We start from the raw sequence: 25,448 nt of genomic DNA on the forward strand, positions 1-25,448 counted from the left end.
AATTATCAGCATGCAAGAACTAAGTGAATAAGATTAATTCCTTCAGATTCAAATCTATGGGGGCACACCCAACAACCCTGAAAGTCATTCCCCCCAAAAAAGAATTAAACATTAGATTTTTCCAGAAAAAAGGGGGAGGGTTATAGTTTTGTATCAAACTTTCACTGTTGACAATATTCTTAGTCTAGCATTTTACCTTTTCTCACTTGAAATTCTGAATCCACCCCTACATTTATATATTTTTCTATCTATAAACAGACGGGATGGAAGACTAATCATGCTAAAAACATCTTTTAATTACCGGTATTCATCTACTCATAATCATGTAGGATGGGGAAATCTAATTACCAGTAACCAAAATAAAATCGTCTGGAACACATACATAATAATACTTACATACTTTAAGTATACATAAATACACTTATTACCACAGAAGTTGGTTATGTATCATACTATTAAAATGAGCCAATAGATGCAAAAATACTAAGTACCTGAAGGTCATAAATAAACAAAATAGATGTTTTACATCAAGAAACAATCTTTGCTGCAAATATTAGTAAATAAGAGTATTAATAAATGTAATTAAATATTGCATACTCTTGTACAACAGAGTCATTTAGCTGCGCATATATATATAAGATGTACATGTATATCAGAAGTATGTTAGACAACGAATATTGGCACATCGTCACTGTCAAGTCTTGACTATTAACATAGATATTAGGAGTATATTATATCAAGGATACTAATAAAGTTAATTAGATTTCATAGGTTCATTAAGGGAGCTACCATTTGATTTTTATGGGGGGGCTAGGATGAAAAATTTTGTCCTGCTTTTTTTTTAGTTGTAATCTCTGTCCTGCCTTTTTATTTTTTACTCTATTCGGTCCTGCTTTTTTTTTTTTTTTACTAGTTTATCCTGCCTTTTTTACACAAATTGTCATCCTGCCTTTTTTTTTTAACAAGTTTCTCATCCTTCCTTTTTTTTACTCAAAACTCCTGTCCTGCCTATTTTTTTCAAATTTCATCCTAGCCCCCCCCCCCCCATAAAAATTAAATGGTAGCTCCCTAAGATACAGTCTGTATCAATTTTCACTGCATAATCTTTCTTCAAAACAACTGAGGTAGGATTTTTTTAACTAATGCAGTTGATACCAAAACGAAGAGAACACTATAATATCAGTCTACAAAATCTTTTCTAAAAATTCAAATATAATAAATTAGTTATTAATTTCAATACTAAATGTGATTACGAATAATGTTGCCTCAATGTGGCAGTCATAAAAACTTGTTTTAAATAACATAAAAATGTATTAAAACAACTTTTTCACAATTAATATCAATGTCAAAATCTAACACTTGTAGCACTTTTTAATCTTGTCTAACTTATGTTTATAATATAACATTCTTACAACAGTTTGCTGTTTAAAAGTGTATGTTTAATAATGATGTTTAAATTAAAAAGAACTGAAAAATAAATTAATCCACAGTCATAGAATGCTTCATACAGACAAAATATTCACTCCAACTTTTATCTTTCAGTAATTGTAGATTTTTATGCAATGTGAAAATTTCAAAAAAGGAAAATACTTCAATTTGTTCCTTATCTGCAAAATTGATTCTAGAGTAATTTTATACAATATTATCTATAAACTACAGGTTTCGATTTTTCATACAAATTGTATGATTCCAAAAACGAACTTTTTTATAAGGGAATTGATATGAGTAATAATTCAAATAAAATATATAATAAATTTACATCTTTTCCTACAGAACTACCTATAATGGAAGCTCTACGGAATGCATCAACTCATACTTTTAAGCCACATCAATTGCATTTTTAAGTTCTTTGTATTTTTCAAGTGGAGGGAGATTGCTCTGTTTTGCTTTAAATTTACAAAAACAATTCAAAAATCAAGGATAACATGGTATTGCTTCACAAAATATTAAAAAAATCAAGACTTCTGCAGGTGACATGTAAAATTTTCTGAAGAATTTGAAACTAAGTCATAATCCACGGGCTTCAGACAATAAGGCTGTCATTACTTTTAGATGCCCATATAGAAAGTAATAAATATAAACATTTCTGATCCCAGTTTCCTCATTTGCTAGCTTTTCCATGACCTGTACTTTTGTTTTGCAATATTTACATACTCTAATATATATTTATTCAACACGTTGCATAAAATTAATCCCATATATCAGAATCAATATTTCCCTGTAAAATGACATCTGCATTCTTCTACATATTAGGTCATACACTATCAAGAGAGTCGTTTCAGAATAATTACAGCTGGCACAACCAGCCCTTACAAAAATTTAAATAAATTATTTGATTATTATTTGATTAAGCCTTCAGACCATATGGAATGTTCAGTTTAAGACACACATAAAGCACTTAGTAAACCAAGAAATATACTAAACACTGTAAGTTTAGGGATAGTAGCTGTGCCATTTCGCCCTCCATCGTTTGTCTCTTGACTTTTTGTGTCCCCTTTAACAGGCTCTTTTGGCTCTGGTTCTGGTTTCGGTTTGGGTTCTGGTTTCGGTGCTGAAAAGTTCAGAATATCCTTATTTAATTCCACAGCAAAAATGATAGACAAAAGTATACTGTGTAGTTAGTATCAAAAGAAAATGGTTTACTTCAAATTTCCTGTGTAATAACAGGGACTTTGTGTTTATAGTATAGAAAGTCCCTGGTAATAAACCACACATATGGTAGCGTAGTATTCAGTTTAAAATAGCAAAAGAAAATAGCTAACTTCAAATTTCTTGTGTAATGAAAAGCTCAACTGATGTCTGGTATCCATGGAGTTAATATCAAAAGTAAACATATACTCGAATTAATATGAAATTCATATATGGATATCCCAAAGCACCTGCAAAGGTATTTGCGAGTTACATATAATATGCAAAGGAATCGCATCGGAATTGAAACTCTGATATATCCTTTTCTTACATTTTTTATTTTTGTATTTAAAATTTCTATATTAAAAGTTCCATACCTGGTGTGGTTAGAAGCTGTGGTTTTCCCACTTCGACTGTAACAGGCTTAGGGCTTGTTGGAAATTCGTATCGTATGCAATCACTCGGAAGACTGCTAGGACAATCTTCTTTTAGAGCTCCACCTATATATAGTATCAAATAAACAAGTATTATAAAAGAACACATATTTTATCTATCCAAGATACAAGGGAAATTTGTTTCATTGTAAATATAATGGAATTTAATGAGACTGTCATCAAAGTGAAAAGTGAGAGGTTTAACGCTAAAAAAATAGGTTTAATCCACCATTTTCTACATTTGAAAATGCCTGTACCAAGTCAGGAATATGACAGTTCTTGTCCATTCGTTTTTTATGTGTTTTGCTATTTGATCATTTGCCATGTGATTAATATGGACTTTCCGACTAGATTTTCCTCTTAGTTCAGTATTTTTGTTGATTTTACTTTTTAAATATATTTTTTCTTAAAATTGTTCATAAATATCTCAGAGAAATGAATGCTTCGGGGCAAATTCCATGTAATTTCGGATATGATAAATATTTCCAAGGGCACAACTAGTTAAAAATATTTGATCAGCACTTATTTTCGAAATGGTCAAAGACGTTGCTGATATAAACCATTAATATAAGTTTCATAAAATTGTGGCAAGAATTGTTCTCATGAGAGCGCTAATGATGCAATTTTTCTATAATTAACATTTCCACGGGTCATTTCTCTTTTACAAAATGGTTAATCTTCACATATTTTCGAACTCATCTAAGACCTTGATTTCGTCAAAATCTGGCAAGAATTGTACACATAAGAGCACTCAAAGGCAATGATTCATATACATAATATTTCCAAGAGGCATAACTCTGATCATCACAGATTTTCAAACTCATTCAAGACATCCCTGATATAAACATACAATAAATGTTACATAAAAATCTGGCAAGAATTGTTTTCATGAGAGCGCTTATTTGCAATTTTGTACTTCATGAATGTTTCCAAGGTGCATAACTCTTTTTAAAATAATTGATCGGCACTGATTTTCGAACTCGTTCCACACATTGTTGCCAAAAACCTGATATATAAGTTTTATAAAAACCTCCCAAGAATTGTACATGTGAGAGCCATAACAAGACCGGGTGGACAGACGGACGGGCGCCCAGTACTTATATGTCCTCTCTCGCAAAACAAATTGCGTTGCGCAGCCAGGGGATAACCATGAAGACTTAACATTAGAATTGAGAATGGAAATAGGAATGTGTCAAAGAGACAACAACCAGAACAAAGAGAAGAAAGCAGTCCAATAAGTTGACACAAGAAGGGATATGAGAAATGATAACACTCAGATAACTATATATATGCACAAAAGACCAAAGGAAAAAAATGAGCAAAGATACCGTACAACTTGCTGAACTAGATCCAGGGATGAGAATTGTAAAAAAATATATTGATAAAAGAAAGCCGAAAGCAAAAATTCAGAGACAAGAACCTTCGGTTTATCATTCATCATCGCCACTCGCAAAATAATTCAGACAACCCTCACCCCGGAAAAAAATATTCGAATGTATGTCCCTTTCCTATATTTGTGATACATAGGGAACATGCATGATGTGCCTGTCGACATAGACGAAATAACAATATAACTAACCACATGACATTGATGGTTCTTTTAACAGGCAATAACGGATTGACATCCGTAATGGTAATTGTCAGAAAGTACTTTAATATTATAAAGATGAGGAGATTTTGGTATATGAATGTCAATTAGACCACTATCCACCACTGACCAAATGACCTGTGTGATATCAAATAGTGGTCATCATACGATCTTTAACAGTGGGCAAAAAAAGTCATGAGCTAATATAAGACAAATATACTAACCACTTGGTCCAATAGGATTCATACCACAAACAAGTGTCAATTCATATATATCTTGGTATGAGACATCTTCAGGTGCACCATAAGATGGTACTAAATGGTTTCCATCTTCCTGCAGAAAAACAACATAATCGGTGATACCTTCTTCTGCCGGTTTTACTTCAAATGAATAACAGTTTGGTCTCACGATACCTGGAAATATAGTTTTCTAGCGTGTTAAAGCAAAGACATAGTATGGTCAAAGTTAATTGATATATATATCTTCATTGAGTTGGTGTATTAACTTGTACCAGTCATACAAACCCAAATACACCGATCAGATTTCAAATTTGAAGGATAAAAACAAAAGCTTCTTGAGTGTTTTAAGTCCTTTTACATGTTTTAGTTCTTCTGTAAATTAAGAACAAATTTTTCAATTTCGGAAATTGGATATAATTGTCAGTACCAAATTCTCGAATAAACCTTGAAATGCATGTACTAATCGTCAATTGTTGCAAAAGGATAATAAAATGGGACTAAATCAAATGAAATGCTTCGCTGAACGCAGTGGGATACGACCGCAGAGGTCCAAACCTCAGCAGTTTGGGCAAAAATGAACACAATATTCGCGCTTGAAACAGGTCTGAATTTGGATTGTAATTGAATATTTGACACATAATAGGTTTCTGACACATAATAACTGTAGTCAAAGAACATAGATTTGGTTATATGATTTGAATTTATATCATTTTTTTTTTGCTTTTGTGCAATACACTTTCCTATTGCGAATTGACCCCCTACCCTTTTGCAAAAAAAAATAAAATTTGAAGAAATTTTCTTTGTTAATTTCTGAAATCTGCAATGAGAAAAAATGCCCCTCCCCCATTTTTTTTCACCTCCCTGTTTCCCCCCAAAAAAATGTTTTTCCACAAGATATGGTCATAATCTCAATTCAAATTTCCACTGACTGGAGTTTGCAACCATAATTACCAATTTATAAATATATCATTCAAGTCTTAAAAGAGAAAATGACATATAATGTAGCTAAAATTAATAATCCTTTAATAGTAACTTCTAAAAATAAATTGACAGCTAATCACCTCAAGACAATACAACATTTCTTTATACATAATTTAAAAGCAGTGTAAGGGAGGTAATCAAAACATACACAGCATTGTACTTTAAACGTGTTTGGATTAACTCCCTCACCCTTAAAATTGTCCATTAACCAGGAAACTCTTGTTTTCCCCTTTTATGCTTCTAATTCCTAAACAGTTTGAGCAATAACCCCCCCCCTTTCAACACCACTATCCCCCCCCCCAAAAAAAAAAGTCAATCCTTACCATCCTTTTATGGTATGGAAACTTGTTGTTTTATTGCAGAGAGGTTCATACACCGTTCCACACGTTATTGTCTGGAAACTAGAAAAAATGCTTATATGGGTCCCTTTTTGGTCCCTAATTCCTAAACTGTTAGGACCATTACCCCCAAAATTAATCACAACCTTCCTTGTGTGGTTATTTATGTATAAATGTCATAAATTTCTATTTACTTATACTAAAGTTATTATCCGGAAACCAAATATCTTCGGACGACGACTAAGACGTGATACCAATATACGACCGCAAATTTGTTTTCCTGTCGTATAAAGAGGAGATTTGGTATCATATGATTGGCAATGATGAATATTTGAACAATTATGTCATCATATGAGGACGACAACAATAAGCAAACCCAAAGTGAACAGAAGGCTAAAAAAGCCCCGTTATGACAAAATTTATGTAAGTCAAGTAAGCATCTATAAAAACCAACAACAAAAACTGGGCAACTAGTTGCCAGGTCAGTGACCTGGTAACCCATATATGTAAATGTTTCATTCATGCTCAATTTAAGTCCATTGTCCATTAAATAATCTTCTTCTGATTTTTTATTTTAATTTGATACATCATCGGAAAATTTGGTATTTAAGATTTATGTGCCGAAGCGCTTTTAATTTGTAATGGTGCTTTTTTGAACTTGAGACAAACAGCGTTTTACATTATTAAAATTTATTTTACAGTATATATATATGTCAAACATTATATATGTTCCTGGTCCAAAATATCTTATTTTTGACATTAGGTCTATTTGTATTACATAATGGAAGTTGGCACCAAGATCCAATGTTTACTAATGTAACGTGCAGGTCTGTATACCAGGGGCGGACCAAGAACCTTGAGACCAAAATTATATGTTTATTTAGAAAGTGTGCTGAAAACCCCCAGCTAAGCGAGTACCTATGTTTTAAGGGTAAAATATTTGGCCCATCAATACTATTATAACATGTATTAATCGACTTTTGACGTGTGAACTACAATACCGTAATGTAATCAATAATCAACTAGAGCAGAGTAATAGAATGTTGGTATTAATTAATCAATAATTGAATCATCATTGAATGACTTTGCATGCCATCATCAACAATATGGCGTTCATGTTTCTTTATGACAACCTATTGATTTACTATAAATAGTGTCTGATGAAAATAGGATGTTACAGGTGAGAAAGATCCAGTAACTAAATTAAAAAATTCTTCACATTTTAGTCGATATCGACACTTTCTGATGAGGTCACCAAATATGACTGCCATAGACTACATTAAGACCAAGGAGATACTTTATCACTTGTTAGGCCTTCTACAATGAGTCAACCCAAAGTTCAACCCCATACCGAATAACAAGCCACAAACACGGGATATCAACAACTCAAAAGACAATCCTCGTGATCAGATTTAGCTTTTATTTATCATTTTACAAAAACAACTACGACACTGGAACACGAGTTTTTGACTTTATACAGGCATACCATTCAAGGGGGTGAAGGGGTCCTGAGACCGAAATCCCGTGCTTAAAAACATGAAATCCCGAGGTCGCGAATTTAAGTAAATTTAAATCCCGGCATCCCGAAATTTGAAAAAAAGAATTCCTGGAACCCGAAAGAATCAACCCCGAAATCCAAAGCTTAATCACACCCGATCCCGACGTCCCGAAAAAGGTCCTTGCCCCCCCCCCCCCCCCCCCCTGAAGAATTTCAGCAAAAGTATCATAAGTCATTTAAGTAAGGAGCCTGTAATTCAGTGGTCGTTTGTTTATGTGTTTTTCGTTCATTTTTTGTACATAAATAGATCTAAGGCCGCTTATTTCTCGTTTGAATTGTTTTACATTGTCATTTCGGGGCCTTTTAAAGCTCATTATGCGGTATGGGCTTTGCTCGTTTTTGAAGCCCGTACGGTGACCTATAGTTGTTAATCTCTGTGTCATTTTGGTCTCTTGTGGAGAGTTGTCTCAACATGGCAATCATACCACATCTTCTATTTTTTTGTAATCAATGAATTTTGTAAAAGATTTAATAACTGGAGAATTTCAGAAAAGGTATCAAAAGTTCACATGAATAATTTCAGCGTTTATCTGTATATTATGAACATTCATTACTATATAAATAAAGTATTTACTTTCAATTCTAAGTTTACTAATCGATCCATGGTGGTCATAGATATAGTATACAGACCCTTTCTATTTAATACACTCTGTGACCGCCGTGGATAGTAAAGTAAAACTTGAAAATGATAGCGGATAAAATTCAGAAAATGACTTTATTCGTAGTATGTGTATGTTCATCAAAGCATACAGAAAAACGCAAACCGTAAGTCTATCTGACTTAAAATTTCATTCAATGACGGGACAATATCCGGATGCCTTTTTCTCGTTTTTATCCCAAAATAACTCAATCTGAATAATAATATGAATGGATGACAAATGAACACAGAGGCGTGATGATTAATTTATTGTGGAAAGAAGAGAAGCGACACACAAAATGAGGTCTACTCGTTTAATAGTATAAAAGAATATGACTTGAGAGATCTATAGGTTCGTATAATGGGAGATAACTCTTTAAATCAGTTAATCGTTCGAAAAAGGCAGTTTCGCCCTTGCTGTTCAAACATTCTTGTGAATCATGTTAAAAGATAAAGCTACTAAGATGCTTAGAAGAGAGGCTGGAGGACCTTTTCCAAGACGTCGGGATTAGACCTTGTGGGATCCAGGATTTGTATCTATCGGATTTGGGAATTGAAGATTTACTTTAAGTCGGGATCCTGGAAAAAGAATGCCTAAATATTTGCCGAAATTCAGGATAACTCCAACTCCTATCCCGTGTTTGAATTCAACAATGCAAAAATATGTTGTTATAAAGAATCATGTACGCCATATTGTATTCAAAAACACAATTATCTTCTTTTCGAATGTTGCTTTTGTAAAATTTCACAAAGATTGTGATCTTTCTAAACATGTTAAATAAATACCAAGGGAATCAAAGCTAGTTACTCTCCTAACATGGGAAACCTTGATGGGCAGGTCTGAAAACTGACCAACTGAATGTCCCAGTAAAAAGTTCTAGAACACACCAGAATGGTAACCGTTTTTACTTTTCTCAGAGAGGTGTCTACCGAAAAAGTATATTTGAAAATAGTATGTTTGTAGAAACTGATCATGGGTCCATGCATGTGTTTGGCGAATTATGGCTCATGTACTATTGCAATTATGTGGAAGAGACGTGTACGTTAATTAAAACCTTAATTTTCTGACAATGCATTCTGCAAATTACTATAATTTTTTGTCAGCTCCAGATGTAAAGATGATTATCTATGTATCATGAACTTCTTTTTTCTTTAAACCTTTATGCAGTTACATGATATTTGTAGAATGGAGAAGATATCATTCATGTCGTGCCTAAAGGCAAAGGAAAAACGCAGTGCACGCCAAAATGCATCTGTTTCTCATTCAAACTAATAACTATCTCTTATCATAACACAGAAAAATAGATATTATTCTGTTATCTGTGGACAATACCTGGCAGAACTGCAGTGCAAACGTGTTAATATTACAACACGGGCGTTGTCCTGTGTCCGTAGCAATCAAATACCACACACATGTCTGTATAGTCATATTTCACGCCTCTATGACTATTGTTTGATAGCTTGTCTGACCTTTTACGTTTAAAAATTTGTTTGTAATTGAATAATTTCAACATTCTTTGCATTTATATTTAAAACTTGTTCCCAAGCCTCAGACGTAATTAAGAGAACTGGGTTTTTTTTCGAAAACTCTACGGTGCACTTTGTAGGACGAAACGTATTTACTTATTTCGGGTCCATTCAAATGCCGCTGATACAAGTGTATACAGATGCATAAAAATGCATTTATATAAACAGTTTTAATCTCTGTAGGGAGTCGTAAGAGTCAGTCACGATTACTTTGTAAAAAAGAGGTCTCTAGTAGTTTCTTATCTAAATCTGGCAATTAAAATACCGCTATTAAATGTCAAATTACATCAATTCTATGGAATGTATATATATTCATATATCTAAATTGATCGGCAAACTCGTTTCTTGTTTTGAGAAATTGATGAAGTTATGCTATATCGGTCGCTGAGTGACATCAGTAAATCAATGGACTGATCTTTCTTCTGAAGTAACAAAGATGATAAATAGATGCTAGAAATAATAATGTACAGTTTTGTGAACATTCCAAAAATTAGTTTCATTTTCCATCATAGTCATTATACAAGAAGATGAATATTTCGTTACTATGGAGACAAAATATTGTAATAAAGTGCAATAAGTATGCAACATCGGCATTTATAGGACGTTATTATATACGCCAACATGTTGTGAGATATCATCATGGGACAAATAGTTAACTATTGATCACGGCAAGACAAGTCATAAAGTTTTATTGATCTAAAGGGAACATTATAGTTATAATAGTCATAAATGGTCATTCCTATGAAATATTATTAGCTTTATTACACATCCAACTAAATTATATCTATATATATGTTGCATTACTAAACTGACATTTCAATTGTCCTTTGTAATCTTACAGAAATTGACTACATCCGCCATTTAGTCTCCGAAATGTTGTATTTCATGCAAATGAACTGGGGAGATCGTCCGTTCATTATACTCAGGCGTTAAAGTCATTTTTATGCAACTGTCGATTTAGATGAATACGAATTAAAATTTCTTGCTTGAATGACGAATTTCAAGAGCACATTGCGACTTATTGATTTTCAGGGCCATCTGTCGCCCAAGCTTTATAATAAATTGTCGTTTTCTACACAAAGCAAAGATTGTTTGGTTTTTGTTATTTTCTGATACTTTTGTGTAGAAAGATATAATAAAAGAAAAGAGATAAAAATTTATCAAGTACAGTTTAAAGTTTATCAGTAACAATTTAAGTGGTGATAAGATATAAGTCAAAACTTGCATGTCACAAGGGTATTGTTGTCACCATAATTCACAAATGTCATATTTAATGTCTCTTTTACATGTATCTAATTTCATAAACGACTGGTCACAAACAAAATTAATTTCACTTTGAACATGTATAAATGGACATCATGTACATATTTATTTATGTGTGGTATCAGCACTGAGTTTTATCTCGGTGTTTAACTATTAAATATAGGGGAACGTCTTGCGTTGAACTGTAAAATCACACGTGCACTAGTACAAACACATTAATTATAATGCATAATTTTAATTTCTTACCTGCGCCGGCAATAATTACTTTTTCTTTATTTCTTAACATCGCATCTGAGTTGTTTCCTTTGTAAATACATTTAATGTTAAATTCCACACCATATGAAGTTGCAATATTTGGTGTCCTTGGGTCCGGTGTTATTTTTTTAACTACTTCTCCATATAAAACATATTTAGACCTAGCCACCATTTCCTCTGGTTTGATGGTAATTGAAGGATCTTTAGTTATACAACTTTCTGATACTTCCACTAAAATTAGTTGAATTATAAAAAGAACGAAAGTATAAAATCCAAAGTCAGCCATCATCGTGTGCGTGTGAAGCGAAACTGATGTGGAGTGTAAATTTAGACAAGTGAATGCGGCAGAGACAAGCTATTATAGTACACGGTCTGTCCCCCGGATCGATTTAACTATTATAAATAATAGTAATATGTGCCTTTTGGCAATTGTTATTGAAAAAAATATAATTTATGACAGTATTCCTTACTGCTCTTCACTGATTGATTATAAATACCATATTTTCACACGTTACGGTTGATTGGATTCTATGCTATGCTTAATTATATTAAGAAACATCCAGTCAATGACAAAAGTACTATTTATCGATTTAGTACTTGGAATGTAACAGAACAATCTGCGCCTTAATACCGGAATTGATAAAAAGCATTAACTTATTTAAATATTTTTAAAAAGGTTTCCCGGATTACAATTTATTATAAGACTTCTTATACACAAAACGACTATTTCTCGTAACCGTATCTTTATCATTAAGTTTAATGTATGTTTGTTTCACATGTCAGTCTTAACAATTTTTACGGAGAGGTATTTGGTTACTGTAAAAACAGGGACCGTTCAAAATGAAAAATGAATCCGTCTCTCTAATTGTGAATATGACAGAAATATGATCCATATACGTATCAGTTTAAAGATCTGATAAGAACAGGTAGACTGTCCTTTAAGAAACAATTAAACTTTAACAGGTATATAAACTCTTTTGAGAGTATATATCACATTGACCCTATGTGTACGTGTGTTGGCAGCGAATATGTTTACACATAAGGTGCAAGTGAATTTCAAATTATTCACTATTTTCAGCTAAGAACTAGGGTCGAGAAAATAGTCTTTGTACTATAGGCTTTAATAAAGCCTTTCAAGCTAAACATTAGACTCATCATACGTTTAAAACGTCAGTGGAGTGATCGAGGATTTTTCTTTGTATATTTGATTCAGACACTTCGTTACAGAGACTGGCTACCTCTTCTTTGAAGGCGGAAAATTTGACTAGAAAATTAAGATGGACAAAGCTGAGTATTACATACATCCAACACAGTCAAAGAGTCCACAAACTTTAACAAGGGTTGCCTACTAATTTGCCATCAGTATAAAAAAGGAGGTCGAAATATGTAAAAGGGACATTCAGACTCATAAGTCGAAAATAAACCCACAACGACATGGCTTAACTGAAACATAAGTCAAAGACCAAGAGACAAACAATAGTACACAAAACACATTAAAGAAAATAAAAATTATAGGCAACACAAAAAAATGGGTATCTCGGGTGCTCCGGAAGAGTAATAAAGCAGTTCCTGCTCCACATATGTAGTACCCGTCTTGTTGCTTATGCTAGTACACACCCGGTAATAAGTCTTTTTAGATAGGTCACATTCAGGGAAAAGGGGGCAGGATTGTAGCTACTTCACTTGGAATATATCTCCTATCATCTGGAAAACGGATATTCCATATATAATGGTTAACCAACTCGTGATAAGCATCCGTAAAATTCACGACGGGATGGTTTTAGCTTTGCAACTTGGAACTCTACCTTGTGAAAATTAAATTATGAATACGAATATTGACTATATTGAACTGTAATGAGGTAAGGGAGCTACCATTTGATTTTTAGGGGGGGGGGGACTAGGATGAAAAATTTTGTCCTGCATTTTTTTTAGCTGTAATCTCTGTCCTGCCTTTTTATTTTTCACTCTGTTCGGTCCTGCCTTTTTTTTTAGTTTATCCAGACTTTGTTTTACCTAAATTGTCAAATTTCATCCTAGCCCCCCATAAAAATCAAATGATAGCTCCCTAATAGTCTTTCGTTTCTTTCTACGATTCGAGAGAAAAACAATTGAATGTCGTCATTCTTCATGTTTCTTTCTCTTCGTAAACTGTTTTATTCCAAACACCCAGTACATTACTTATAAATCTTATCAAAGAGCTTCCGGTTTCATTCAAAAGAAGAAAAAACACATTTTAATTTGAATAAAAGAAACACTTTAGTATACGGCTATGTGTTAATCTTGCTTATTTATTATATACGCAATCATCTTGTCTTAAAATGCAAAGAATATGAAATGTATATATTTGTATACATACTGAACTTAACACCTTACTTGCCTTCTTGTCAAGCTTTCCCTGTCGGAGAAACAATTACTTGAAGGTTGGTATTGTGGGATACACTACTACTTTTACTACAAAAAACATTTTACAACAAAAAAGCATCGTATCAGTTTTATTAATGTAGTATGCCTTATACAAGTCGACCAGACATCATTTGCATCAAATCTGAAGGAATCGACATTCTGTCAGCAATAGATACATATTTTATACTGGAATGGATTATATGGCAATCCCGGGAGCAATTTAAGTATTGCTTTTATCGTTCATTTTGATCCCATTTACATTACTTTTGCACCAACGAAAAAACAATATCTCAGAGATTGTGAATATTATAAAGTAATTAATTAATATCACTAATTTAACTGTCATGTTTTAACCATGTGATATGGTTTCATCCGGGAAATTTTAATTCTCTAAAGAATTCACTCGAAAAGGGGCCATTGGCACAAAACAAATATCAACATTCCCAGTTTATTAAGGTTCTATATACAGTCTCTGTTGTAAATACTTCACTTTTTGAACTTTAAAATTTTAGAATTATTCAGGTTAAAATCATAGTCACACGATGCTTTCATTTGGAGTGGAAGAATCTACACTTAACCTTCGTCCTTTTTTTAAATTTTAGAATTATACAAGTTCAAATCGCACATGCCTATAGACCTCTCATTTGGGATATATATCTACAAAGTCTCTGTTGTAAATCTTATAGTTGCTTGAACTTTGAAATTTTCAATTATGCAAGGCGTTGAAGCGTGGTTCGGTTTTTATTCAGTTGTACCACGTTCAAGATTGTTTCAGCAAGGCTTTGTATATACAAATATTGGTTTTAGTAAAACCAAAATAGATTGATATGAATCATTTAACAGCATGACAAACGGATGAAGGATACATTGTATATGTTAAGTGTCCGAAATATTTATTGATACGTGCAATTACAGTGTTCTTCTTTGATATTGAGGTATATGATGTTGTTTGTACAATCACACTATATGAAGTCTTATATATATATATGTCTGTTTTGATTTTGAAATCATGGGCGCTAAAATAAAATAAGGATTGCTGAGACATTTTTCCATCCTGTCACCAGAGACGAAATGGTCTGGATAAAAATAAATGTTTAGATTAATGAAATGTGGTATGATTGACAAGGAGACAAAGAATCTACAGAGTTAAGGGTTATTTAAATAAACTGAGCGGATTTAAACACATATAGGTAGTTGTATGGCCTTCATCGACGGGCAAGACCAGTGCCACAACTAACTTGAAGTCAGCTATAAAATCCTCCAAAATGATAACATCTAAATCAATGCAATCGAAAAAGCCAACAGCCTAATTTATGTACAAAATAATTAACGATAACGCAGACAGCGACCAACGGCCACCACTGAATTAGAGGCTCATGACTTTTGTCAACCACATCAGACTGTGTATGACAATGATGTAATCATGATTTTTGTCAACCACATCAGACTGTGCATGACAATGATGTAATCATGATTTTTGTCAACCACTTGGTCAACCACATCAGACTGTGTATGACAATGATGTAATCATGACTTTTGTCAACCACATCAGACTGTGTATGACAATTATGTAATCATGACTTTTGTCAACCACATCAGACTGTGCATGACAATGTTGTAATCATGAATTTTGTCAACCACTTGGTCAACCACATCAGACTGCGCATGACAATGATGTAATCATGAATTTTGTCAACCACTTGGTCAACCACAGCAGACTGTGCATGACAATGATGCAATCATGAATTTTGTCAACCACATCAGACTGTGCATGACAATGATGTAATCATGAATTTTGTCAACCACTTGGTCAACCACACCAGACTGCGCATGACAATGATGTAATCATGAATTTTGTCAACCACTTGGTCAACCACATCAGACTGTGCATGACAATGATGTAATCATGAATTCTGTCAACCACATCAGACTGTGCATGACAATGATGTAATCATGAATTTTGTCAACCACTTGGTCAACCACATCAGACTGCGCATGACAATGATGTAACGGCATGAATTTTGTCAACCACTTGGTCAACCACATCAGACTGAGCATGAAAATGATGTAATCATGAATTTTGTCAACCACTTGGTCAACCACAGCAGACTGTGCATGCCAATGATGTAATCATGAATTTTGTCAACCACATCAGACTGTGCATGACAATGATGTAATCATGAATTTTGCCAGTCAACCACTTGGTCAACCACACCAGACTGCGCATGACAATGATGTAATCATGAATTTTGTCAACCACTTGGTCAACCACATCAGACTGTGCATGACAATGATGTAATCATGAATTTTGTCAACCACTTGGTCAACCACATCAGACTGCGCATGACAATGATGTAACGGCATGAATTTTGTCAACCACTTGGTCAACCACATCAGACTGAGCATGACAATGATGTAATCATGAATTTTTTCAACCACATCAGACTGTGCATGACAATGATGTAATCATGAATTTTGTCAACCACATCAAACTGTGCATGACAATGATGTAATCATGAATTTTGTCAACCACATCAGACTGTGCATGACAATGATGTAATCATGAATTTTGTCAACCACACCAGACTGTGCATGACAATGATGTAATCATGAATTTTGTCAACCACACCAGACTGTGCATGACAATGATGTAATAAATGAACAAACTGTCAAAATCAGGTAAAAAACAAAAGGCTTGAACCAGTGTGTCTCAAGAAATATGCATGTACATGTAGTTGATATTTTAAGATCATTGGTGCACATATTACCATTGTATATGGTACTTCTCACCCGAAATCCATTAAAATCGAGATAAAATGTAATTGAACTGGTATCATTTTATGATTAGCGTGTTCAGATCTGATAGAAAAAATCTATGGTTTACACATTTATTATCAAATTTATAATAACATATTGGATTTTTGATTTAATGCGATTGCCATCAGTTTCCCATGTCGTATATTAGGCCATGCTTGTCTCAGTAATACAGGCAAAGTGATAACTATATTTTCGAATTAATTAAAGGTTGTTGTGTGACAAGTTGATGATGATAGAATTGGATGTAATGCATTATTGCTGATATTTTAGTTTATTTGTAATTTATTTGTCAACGGTTAATTGTTGAGTTAAGGGCGTGGTTCTGTTAAAAACATTCATATGTTTTTCTTGGTCTTCTGTTGATAGATCCTTTTTAAAGTTGTTTGGTATATATATGAAATCCTGCCAGTTATGCTATATTGTAGCTTATTATTTGTGCGGTAAACAGTGTTTATTGTGATACAGTCTTCACATGTGAAAGTTCATTTAGTTAAATTGATAACTATTTTGTGTTTAATTGGGAGTATATCAGAACATAAACATGTTAAATGCATGTCGCTGCCAAAATTCAGTTGTTTGTTTGCATTTATATTCAGTCGTAAAGTTTCATCTTTTGGCCGTTGAATTTGAAACAATGTAGGAACGACTCGATCACACCAAGATTGCCCGGTACGTTTTGCCAATGTTGAATCGGGTAGCTTTCAATAATTTAAGCTTGAGATGGTCTTTCCGCGATTTGACCATAAGTTTAAAAAAAAAAAATGTGTCCCCAGTACACGGATTATTATTTTCTATGTTCAGTGGATCGTGGAATTGGAGTAAAAACTGTAATTTGGCATTAAAATTAGAAAGATCATATCATATCATAGAGATCATGTGTACTAAGTTTAAAGTTGATTGGACTTCAACTTTATCAAAAACTACCTTGACCAAAAACTTAACCTGAAGCGGGACGGACGGACGAACGAACGGACGGACAGACCAGAAAACATAATGCCCCTCTACTATCGTAGGTGGGGATTAAAAATGATAAATGTAGGATATCCGCTTTCATTTAACGACATCTTGGTCAATGTATATTGTAAAATTGAACCTTACAAGTAGGGATATATATTGTTTAAACAGGTAAAACTTTGACACTTTATCAAAGTTCCGCAGGATCTCCTGTACTTATGTGTCATCAGGCTAAGCGTTGTTTTTACGACTTTGTCATGGCCCACCTGTCTTTGGTTGGTAGTCTTCTTACATTTGATATTCATTTGTAAGGTGGCAACGGGGGAGAAAAATTTTCATAGTCGCTGGAATAAATGTGTTTAATTGTTTGATCTTAGTTATTAGCTCGATATAAAGGGTTCCAAGTGGTTCAGGGAACAACCAATTGACATTTTTAGGGAAAAGGGAGGGGGTGATTGCGGATTGACTATTCCGGCATTTTCATCTGCTGCTATGCCTGCTTTATTTTTCATGCTCACTATAGTATTGTACACAACTGTTTCCTTTCATGTTATTGTCAGACACATATTGTGTATAGCGTTCTATTGTTGTTTGTCTCCAAGGTTTGGTTTACATAACTTACTTCTATGACCACAATGGTTGTCACATTTATATATTATTTGTCAAGTTAGACGTACTTGGTGTTAATCAGGTAGATCTTTTTAGTGACTTTTCGGCTCTTTTAGTGTGAATTCATAAAGTCACTGACTGAAATTTGCACTATCGGGTCTCCAAATCATTTAATTGGAGACATAAGTTGTTATTTTGGGATATTTTTTAAGGCCTATAGATCTTTAATAGTTTCCTTTTTTTTGCTGAGACTCAGAACGATTAAAACCTTAGTATGAAATTCAAAACAGTGTAGCTGTGGCCATTGATTGACCCATCAAAATCATCCATTGACTGGGACAATTTACGTGAACGTTTGTCTGTAACAACCACTGTTCATGACGTACCTACGATAGACATTTAAACTGTGGGGTCAACAGAGATTTCTTAACGCCTTTAATTATAAAATAATTCGAAAAATTAATCAGGAATAACCTTTGTGTTTTGATTTATATAATTGATATAAATCAAAATATCGTGTTATTTCTGATTAATTTTTTGAATTACTTTATTTAGGTGTTGAGAACCTTTGGTGACCCCATAGTTTAAGTGTCTTTAAAAAGTACATAGTGAGCATTGGTCGTTACATACAAACGTTCACCTAAATTGTCCCAGTCAATGAATGATTTTAATGAGTCAATCAATGGCCACAGCTACACTGTTTTGAATTTCATACTAAGTTGTTGTCTCATTGCTTGCAATTTTGTTTCTTAGATTAATCATTAATTTCACTGTGGACTGCTTCAAACGAAAAGATATCGGGATCCCTGTTATATTTTAACGCACAGCTGTTAGTTTAAAAGCTCTAAAGCGCATTCTGTCCAGATTCTTGTGTCTGTAACTGTCAATATATATATAGGCAGGGACATATTACTCAGTACCCTCATAGCCGAGTAGTCAGCTTACGGCTACAATCCAGTGTGCATTTTCTTTACGCAGGTTATTGTCTGTTTAAACCTGGGACTATAATACTGTCTATTTAAAACCTGGGACTAAACAGAGACATATATATACATGTATGTTACATGTATGTATGTCTCTCAGTGGTTTAAATTATGTTAATTTTTTTTTAATCTCGCTTTTTACTTACAAATTAGGATTATACCTCAATCTAAAATGTAGTATATTTATGAAACAAGAGACATAATATCACACATTATATTTCTCTGATAAAACGTATATAATATCTATAATACTAAAATTACGAGGTCCACTTTGTCAGCCGTCATCGGGTAAAAACGACAAATCAAAGAATTCAACTCCATATAGAACTAATATAGGACCATGGTGTAGATTAAAAATTACACCACTCCAGACCCTTTTGTTTTTCACATAATTTTAATATTGCCCATAATTAACAAGTTCCGGGTCGAATCCGATACCGATACCAATAGTATATTCACCTGTTAGCTATTACCTTATCTGTACGTTCCGCATTTGACAGGCGCACCACCAAACGGTGTATTTAGGATTTTGCTATAGGTGTCAGACCACCAATTAAAAATCCCTATCTGTTCAACCAAATTTTGCAATTTTCACAGCTTTCTAAATATTTTACCTTAAGTTTAACTTCAAGGAAACCAGGTATATCCTGAATTGTACATGTATCACCTTCCTACATGCCAATTTTCAACCAATGTTTAAAGTCTTGTAACAAATTTCTGATTTTGAAAAGACAGGTACTACCAAAATAACTCCCGGTTTTCTGGAAATCTTAAATTAGTGTACTATGTAGCGCATTAATCCTGAATTTTTAATGCAAACTCATAGACAAGTGAAGTTTGGCTCAAAATGGTCTAAATATATTTCTCTTTCACCAAAAGTTTCATTTCTGCAAATTTGTTGGTTAGTTTAAGTAAACAATGACATCAAAAGCACTATTTTGTGTCAAAGTAGGACTACTTTTACGTTCTAAATTGGAGGGAGTAATTGGTGGTCTGACACCTGTATACACACGGGTCATAATCAAAGGGCTGACACTACTAAATTCTATCATTGTCAAATTGTTCCCTATTGTAGTTTTATTCAGCAATCAGCAAGACTTTCTAAGATAACTAATATAGGACAATGCTGTTGATTAAAAAATACTCCATTCCTGGATAGCCAGGACCTTTTGTTTTCCAAATAATTAATATAACCAATAATTGATAAGTTCCAGGTCGAAGATTTGAAAGCAAAAAAAACTGTGTATCAATAATTGATAAGTTCCAGGTCGACGGGTTCAAACAGAAAGATTTGAAAGCAAAAAAAAAACTGTGTATCTTATAATCGACATGACTTTATCAGATGACAATACCAATTACTAAAATAAGGCTTAGGCATAGTTATATACTTTAAGTCAGTCACGGACCCCCGATATCACGGGTGTGTACTTGTATCATATATAATTATAGATCATATAGCCCTTCAAATTCATTCTATGGAATCCGGAAATAAATTTTAGTTCGCATTTGCTTTGTAATTATAAGTTCAGAGCCATTTCCGATTTGAAGCCATTTCAATGAAAAATATTTTTTTTTTATGTTTATGTTGATTTATAAGGATTCTGGAACACTAAAAAATATATATGGATGCAACTGTAGGTATTTTATTATATTTTGACCTCATTTCGAGTCTTGTCAATTTTGGAGGCGCAAACCAGCAATGACAAGGCAGAATCTAAGAATAATTTCAATTTAAATAAAGTATAGATCAATAAATCATAAACATGATAAATAATCCTGATCCTGATCGTAAGGTCAAAACATTGACATGACTTTTATCATTTTACTTTTTCTTTGCATGCTTGTCTGGTACCCAGTTATTCTATGTCTATAAGTAGTTCATGTATCTCATCAATCGCATGTCTAGTCCAAATAATTATGACGTCTGGCAAGGCTATTTTAATTTTTTTCTGGGACGCCTTCCATAATTATTTGGACTAGCGCATGTCATGGTACTTTTGTATACTATTTTTGCACACAATAGAGTTTCAGGCTTTCTAGATCAGAAAACTGCGCTGTTGTCTCTAAATATTCGTCAGCAGTAAAGAAGGGTTTCCACTGATAGTCCTCATCAATGTTTGGACAAAAAGAATCATTATCATACTAGCTAAAATTTATTGTGAAAGCATAATCAGTGATAATAAAGGTTTCATATCATCCACCTTGTTTATTTTTTCTGAGCATTTTTGATGTTTTTGTTTTTGGTCAACAATTGTTTTGACATTAAACAAGTCAAATATTCAACATGTTCAATTTTGACAGAAAATCAGTATTCTAATATATGACATGCTTCTTTCGCAAATATAAATAAACCCATGCTCTAAATCCTATACAATTTTTTTGCACATGTGTATATTGACTACAGCAGAATAATGAATTTGATCAAATTGGCATGCATTTAATATTTTTCATTAACATAAAACACTTCCAAACTCTTAAATGATGCACACTAATTCCTTTATCATGTTTATTATGACTGTAATGTGTTGCATTCCGAAATTGACATATTTGACCTACATGTAGATCCGACAACCGTTCATGCTGGCTGTTCAAAAACCTCTCCCTCCGAAAAATCACAGTGCCAGCCGTTTGTTTCTTTACAAACAAAAAAAGGTAGGTTCATGGAAGAGCCTGCACAATCACTTTACCCTTATACAGATCGGACATAGACATTACCTTAATTGTCCTAATCAGAATCGAAATGATGCAAGCTATACTTTATTAATAGTTTTAACATGGGTAGGCATTATACATGTATAGTCACTATCACTCGGGCAAAAATAATCACGAATATAATGCCTACCCATGTTAAAACTACAATAAAGTATACAATGTAGCTTGCATCAATTATTTCTTAAATCAGTTCAATTGTTAAAAGGTACATCCATTTGATAGCTATTCATATAAACTAAACAACAAAAGGTCATGAAGGTCATTGAAGGTACATTTGTACTACTGTAAATTCAGAAATTATTGCAAGGTTTTATTAAATTAATACTATAAATGTGACTGAATGCATACATGTATGAGCATTGTAATAAATAAGAACTTGCATTAATATATCTGGTATATATACATGTATATATATAATTCTATACAGATATTTCTGAAATCATAATGATTAATCTTTCATTTTAGTCCATTTTGCAAAATAAGCAATAATTAAAGCACACAATGATTTCTCAATTTGCAGTCAGGCGCGTAGCTCCCTATACGCTAACACGCAGTTAGTTGCGTGCACATCGATTCGGCAAGCAAAAAAAAAAAAAATGCCAAAATAAAAATTTATAAATTAATTATGGTTAAAGGAAACACATATGTTGTCACTTTTTTAATTGATGAACTGTCATTAAATAACGGCATTTCTAAATAAACGCTTTATTGGAGATCATGTAAAAATCGGACAGTAACTTGTACATGTTGTATCTTTTACCAGATTTGAATTTATTATACCAGTAGCGTAGCTGGGTCATTTTTACGTGTACGCCCGAACCTTGGTGAGGAATATGAGGGGTGCCAACCGCGCAATGTTAAAGCACCTGCTGGTAGTTGGTTCGAAAGGGACGAAGCCCCGATAGCTATCGAGAATGAGATACCATAATGATTCCTGTCAGTAAAAAATCATTGATAGCAACATACTTTTGAATCTAAGTGGTTTATTTGTTTTGGTTAAATTTTGTAATATGTTAACTTATTCATCGTGTTAAACTGGAAGCTAGCTTAATGGTCGGTTTTAGAGAAAACGTCCAAACCAATATTACTTTTAAATAAGTTTAAAGGGTGCCATGAGTGAGCATACAATCGACAAAAGCACCTTTTAATGAACACGAAAAAAAAATTTCTAAGAGGTGCAATATAAAAAATTCTGAAACACCTAGGATTTCTTACCACAAAAAGTGAATCAATTTATTTTTATTTCCTTTAAAGGGATTTAAAAAAAAATTTAAAATTTCCTTTTGATATTTTTTCTTGATCTGGAATATTTCACGACAATCTATGAAGGTTTATAAATTGAGCATGTAAACAATTAATTGCGTAAAGAAGAGTCCGGCTATCTCTCTATCAGAAAAGAACAGAAAAATGAACGAAAACAAATGCTTTCAAAATTTTAGCTTTAGACATTAGTCATAGAAAAAGTTTCTTCGGCATTTTCAAAAAATTCGATGAAGTTTCGACAAGTAGTTGATGTAATTGAGAAATAACAAAATGTAAGCCCAAACTGTGACCACTTATTAATTGCAGAAAGAAGTACATTTTGTCCTTAAAATGCGGGAAAATTAAAGATATAATTGCATTATTTTACTGCTCTAAACTCTTTTGATCATAAACAGTTTCTGTCCAACTTTCGTAAAATTTCACGGAGAGTCATTCAAAAGACTTTATCCACATTCGGAACCTAAATATTGACGCCGCTTTGTCTCGCTTTTGGGACATAAATCACAGGCTCGACAAAAATACAAACAGCATATCGAATCTGAGCAGATAGTGAATTGCTTTAAATATAAGAAAAGAACGCAGAATTCATAGTAGATTCAGACTTTTACAGAAGATTCGAATAAATATATTAAATGATCTATTTGAGTAAATTTAGTCCCTTTTTATTCAAAATTACAATCCATTGAAAAAAGAAGCACAAGGCTGATGTGCCTTTGACCAGTTTTTATTATTCTATGTCGATTATTTGTTTTATTTTCAAAATTCAAGTGTACGCCTGGGCGTTTTGACGAAAACATAGCTACGCGCATGTATACTCAGTCTAAAACGTGTAGTTTCGGAGCACATTTTACAGAGTACCGGCTTATCTGTTTGCGATGCGATGTACCAATCGACCATTAGATTTATCGAAACCCTTTGATATTATTAAAAATATATCGAGGCGATGTATTCGACAGACTACCAGAGCCAATCACCCTGAAAACACGCCAAAACAACATTGGAAAGTCTCATTATATTTTGCGTTCACACATGTAGACCATATGATTATGGAATTGGAGAGTAGAGGGTGTCTGGTAATATAAGAAAATAGCTTCTTTGTGCCGTATCTGCTTCCTCGTATTGTAGGAAATATAACCAACGAATAATTCTCAACATTGTCTGAGACATACAAAATTTGACCTGGCATGTATTTTGCGGACAGTTTCAATCGGGAGGTCGCTCGATGGAGAACACGTACGCTGGTTTATAACATCTCGCGAGTGCTACCATGCAGATTTATCAGTGTATTAAGTCTGTTGAAAACAAATGTACGATCAACAATGAACAACGACAGGTTATCATCGCTAGCATTACTGCATATTGATCGGGATTTCAGTGTGAATGTTGACAAAGTAATAGAGAAGTTCGTTTCAGCTTAGACCCGAGGAGCAGATGTTGGTCAATGTTGAGTAAATTCTGTAATTCAAAAATGTGTTGTTTATGTATTAAATTAACCATGATTTACTCTATTCAGAAGATTCAAGTATTAATTAATAGTTTTACGTTCATGAATTGTTTATAAGTCCTATCTACATGTAGCTCCTCTTTAAACCGTCCTATGACCGAAAACCAAGAACATTTTTCTGCATTAAAGGGTCCCAAAACTTGGCGGTAGTTGCTTGCACATCGTTTTCTTCTAGCCACGCCCCTGGCAGTGCTTTAACTCTGTATGCAGTATATTATGAAGTTTTCATCTTTCATATGACTTTGACCTTATTTTCATGGTTCAGTGGTTAAGGTTAAGTTTTTGTGTTTTGGTCTATTATTTTCTAATACTGCATTCAATGTATTTGTATGTCAACTATAATTTTGTGTATAGGTTCAGTGATATTGTTTGCCTTCAATTAGTGGAGAATAAATTTAAAGGCTTTTTCCCCTGGGGGAAGAATCCCAATTTGAAAAAAAATGGCTTAAAATTATTCCCAAAAAGACAACTTTTTTCCTAAACAGTGCAGTCTCAGTAGTAATTGTGCATGAATACAAACTGAAAAACACTCATTTAAACATTTTTCATGCTGTAAATGACTATTAGTGCAGATATGAGGGTCTCTTTATGCATCATCACTGACAAAATGGGGTCTTATTTTAAAGCACAGTTTGACTCTTGAAAATGGGTCTGTAAATTGAAGTTTCAGTCAAATTCTAGTTTAAATTTCCCAATTTGATGAAAATAATGCATATTTTCCCAATAAAAAAGGGTAGAGGTAGTGTTGAAAAAAG

General features: G+C 33.3%; 2 protein-coding genes across 2 annotated transcripts in view; one reads left to right on the plus strand and one right to left on the minus strand.

Moving 5' to 3' along the window:
• Positions 1-197: 197 nt before the first annotated feature.
• Positions 198-12,084, minus strand: LOC143079837 (uncharacterized). The gene is made up of 4 exons (XM_076255469.1): positions 11,440-12,084; positions 4,875-5,063; positions 3,006-3,128; positions 198-2,551 (listed from the first exon to the last, which is right to left on the minus strand). Exons 1-4 carry the CDS (start codon positions 11,735-11,737, stop codon positions 2,379-2,381), a joined length of 783 nt encoding a protein of 260 aa, XP_076111584.1. The 5' UTR covers positions 11,738-12,084; the 3' UTR covers positions 198-2,378.
• An 8,658-nt stretch (positions 12,085-20,742) lies between these two features.
• The window catches only part of LOC143079844 (uncharacterized), a 49,224-nt gene continuing 44,518 nt past the window's right edge, over positions 20,743-25,448 (plus strand). The window contains exon 1 of the mRNA XM_076255481.1: positions 20,743-20,848. Within this exon, the coding sequence (XP_076111596.1) occupies positions 20,837-20,848 (12 nt within the window). The 5' untranslated portion in view covers positions 20,743-20,836. The remainder of the gene's footprint in view (positions 20,849-25,448) is intronic.

Source organism: Mytilus galloprovincialis, chromosome 1 (assembly GCF_965363235.1).
Source record: "Mytilus galloprovincialis chromosome 1, xbMytGall1.hap1.1, whole genome shotgun sequence".
NCBI lineage: Eukaryota > Metazoa > Mollusca > Bivalvia > Mytilida > Mytilidae > Mytilus > Mytilus galloprovincialis.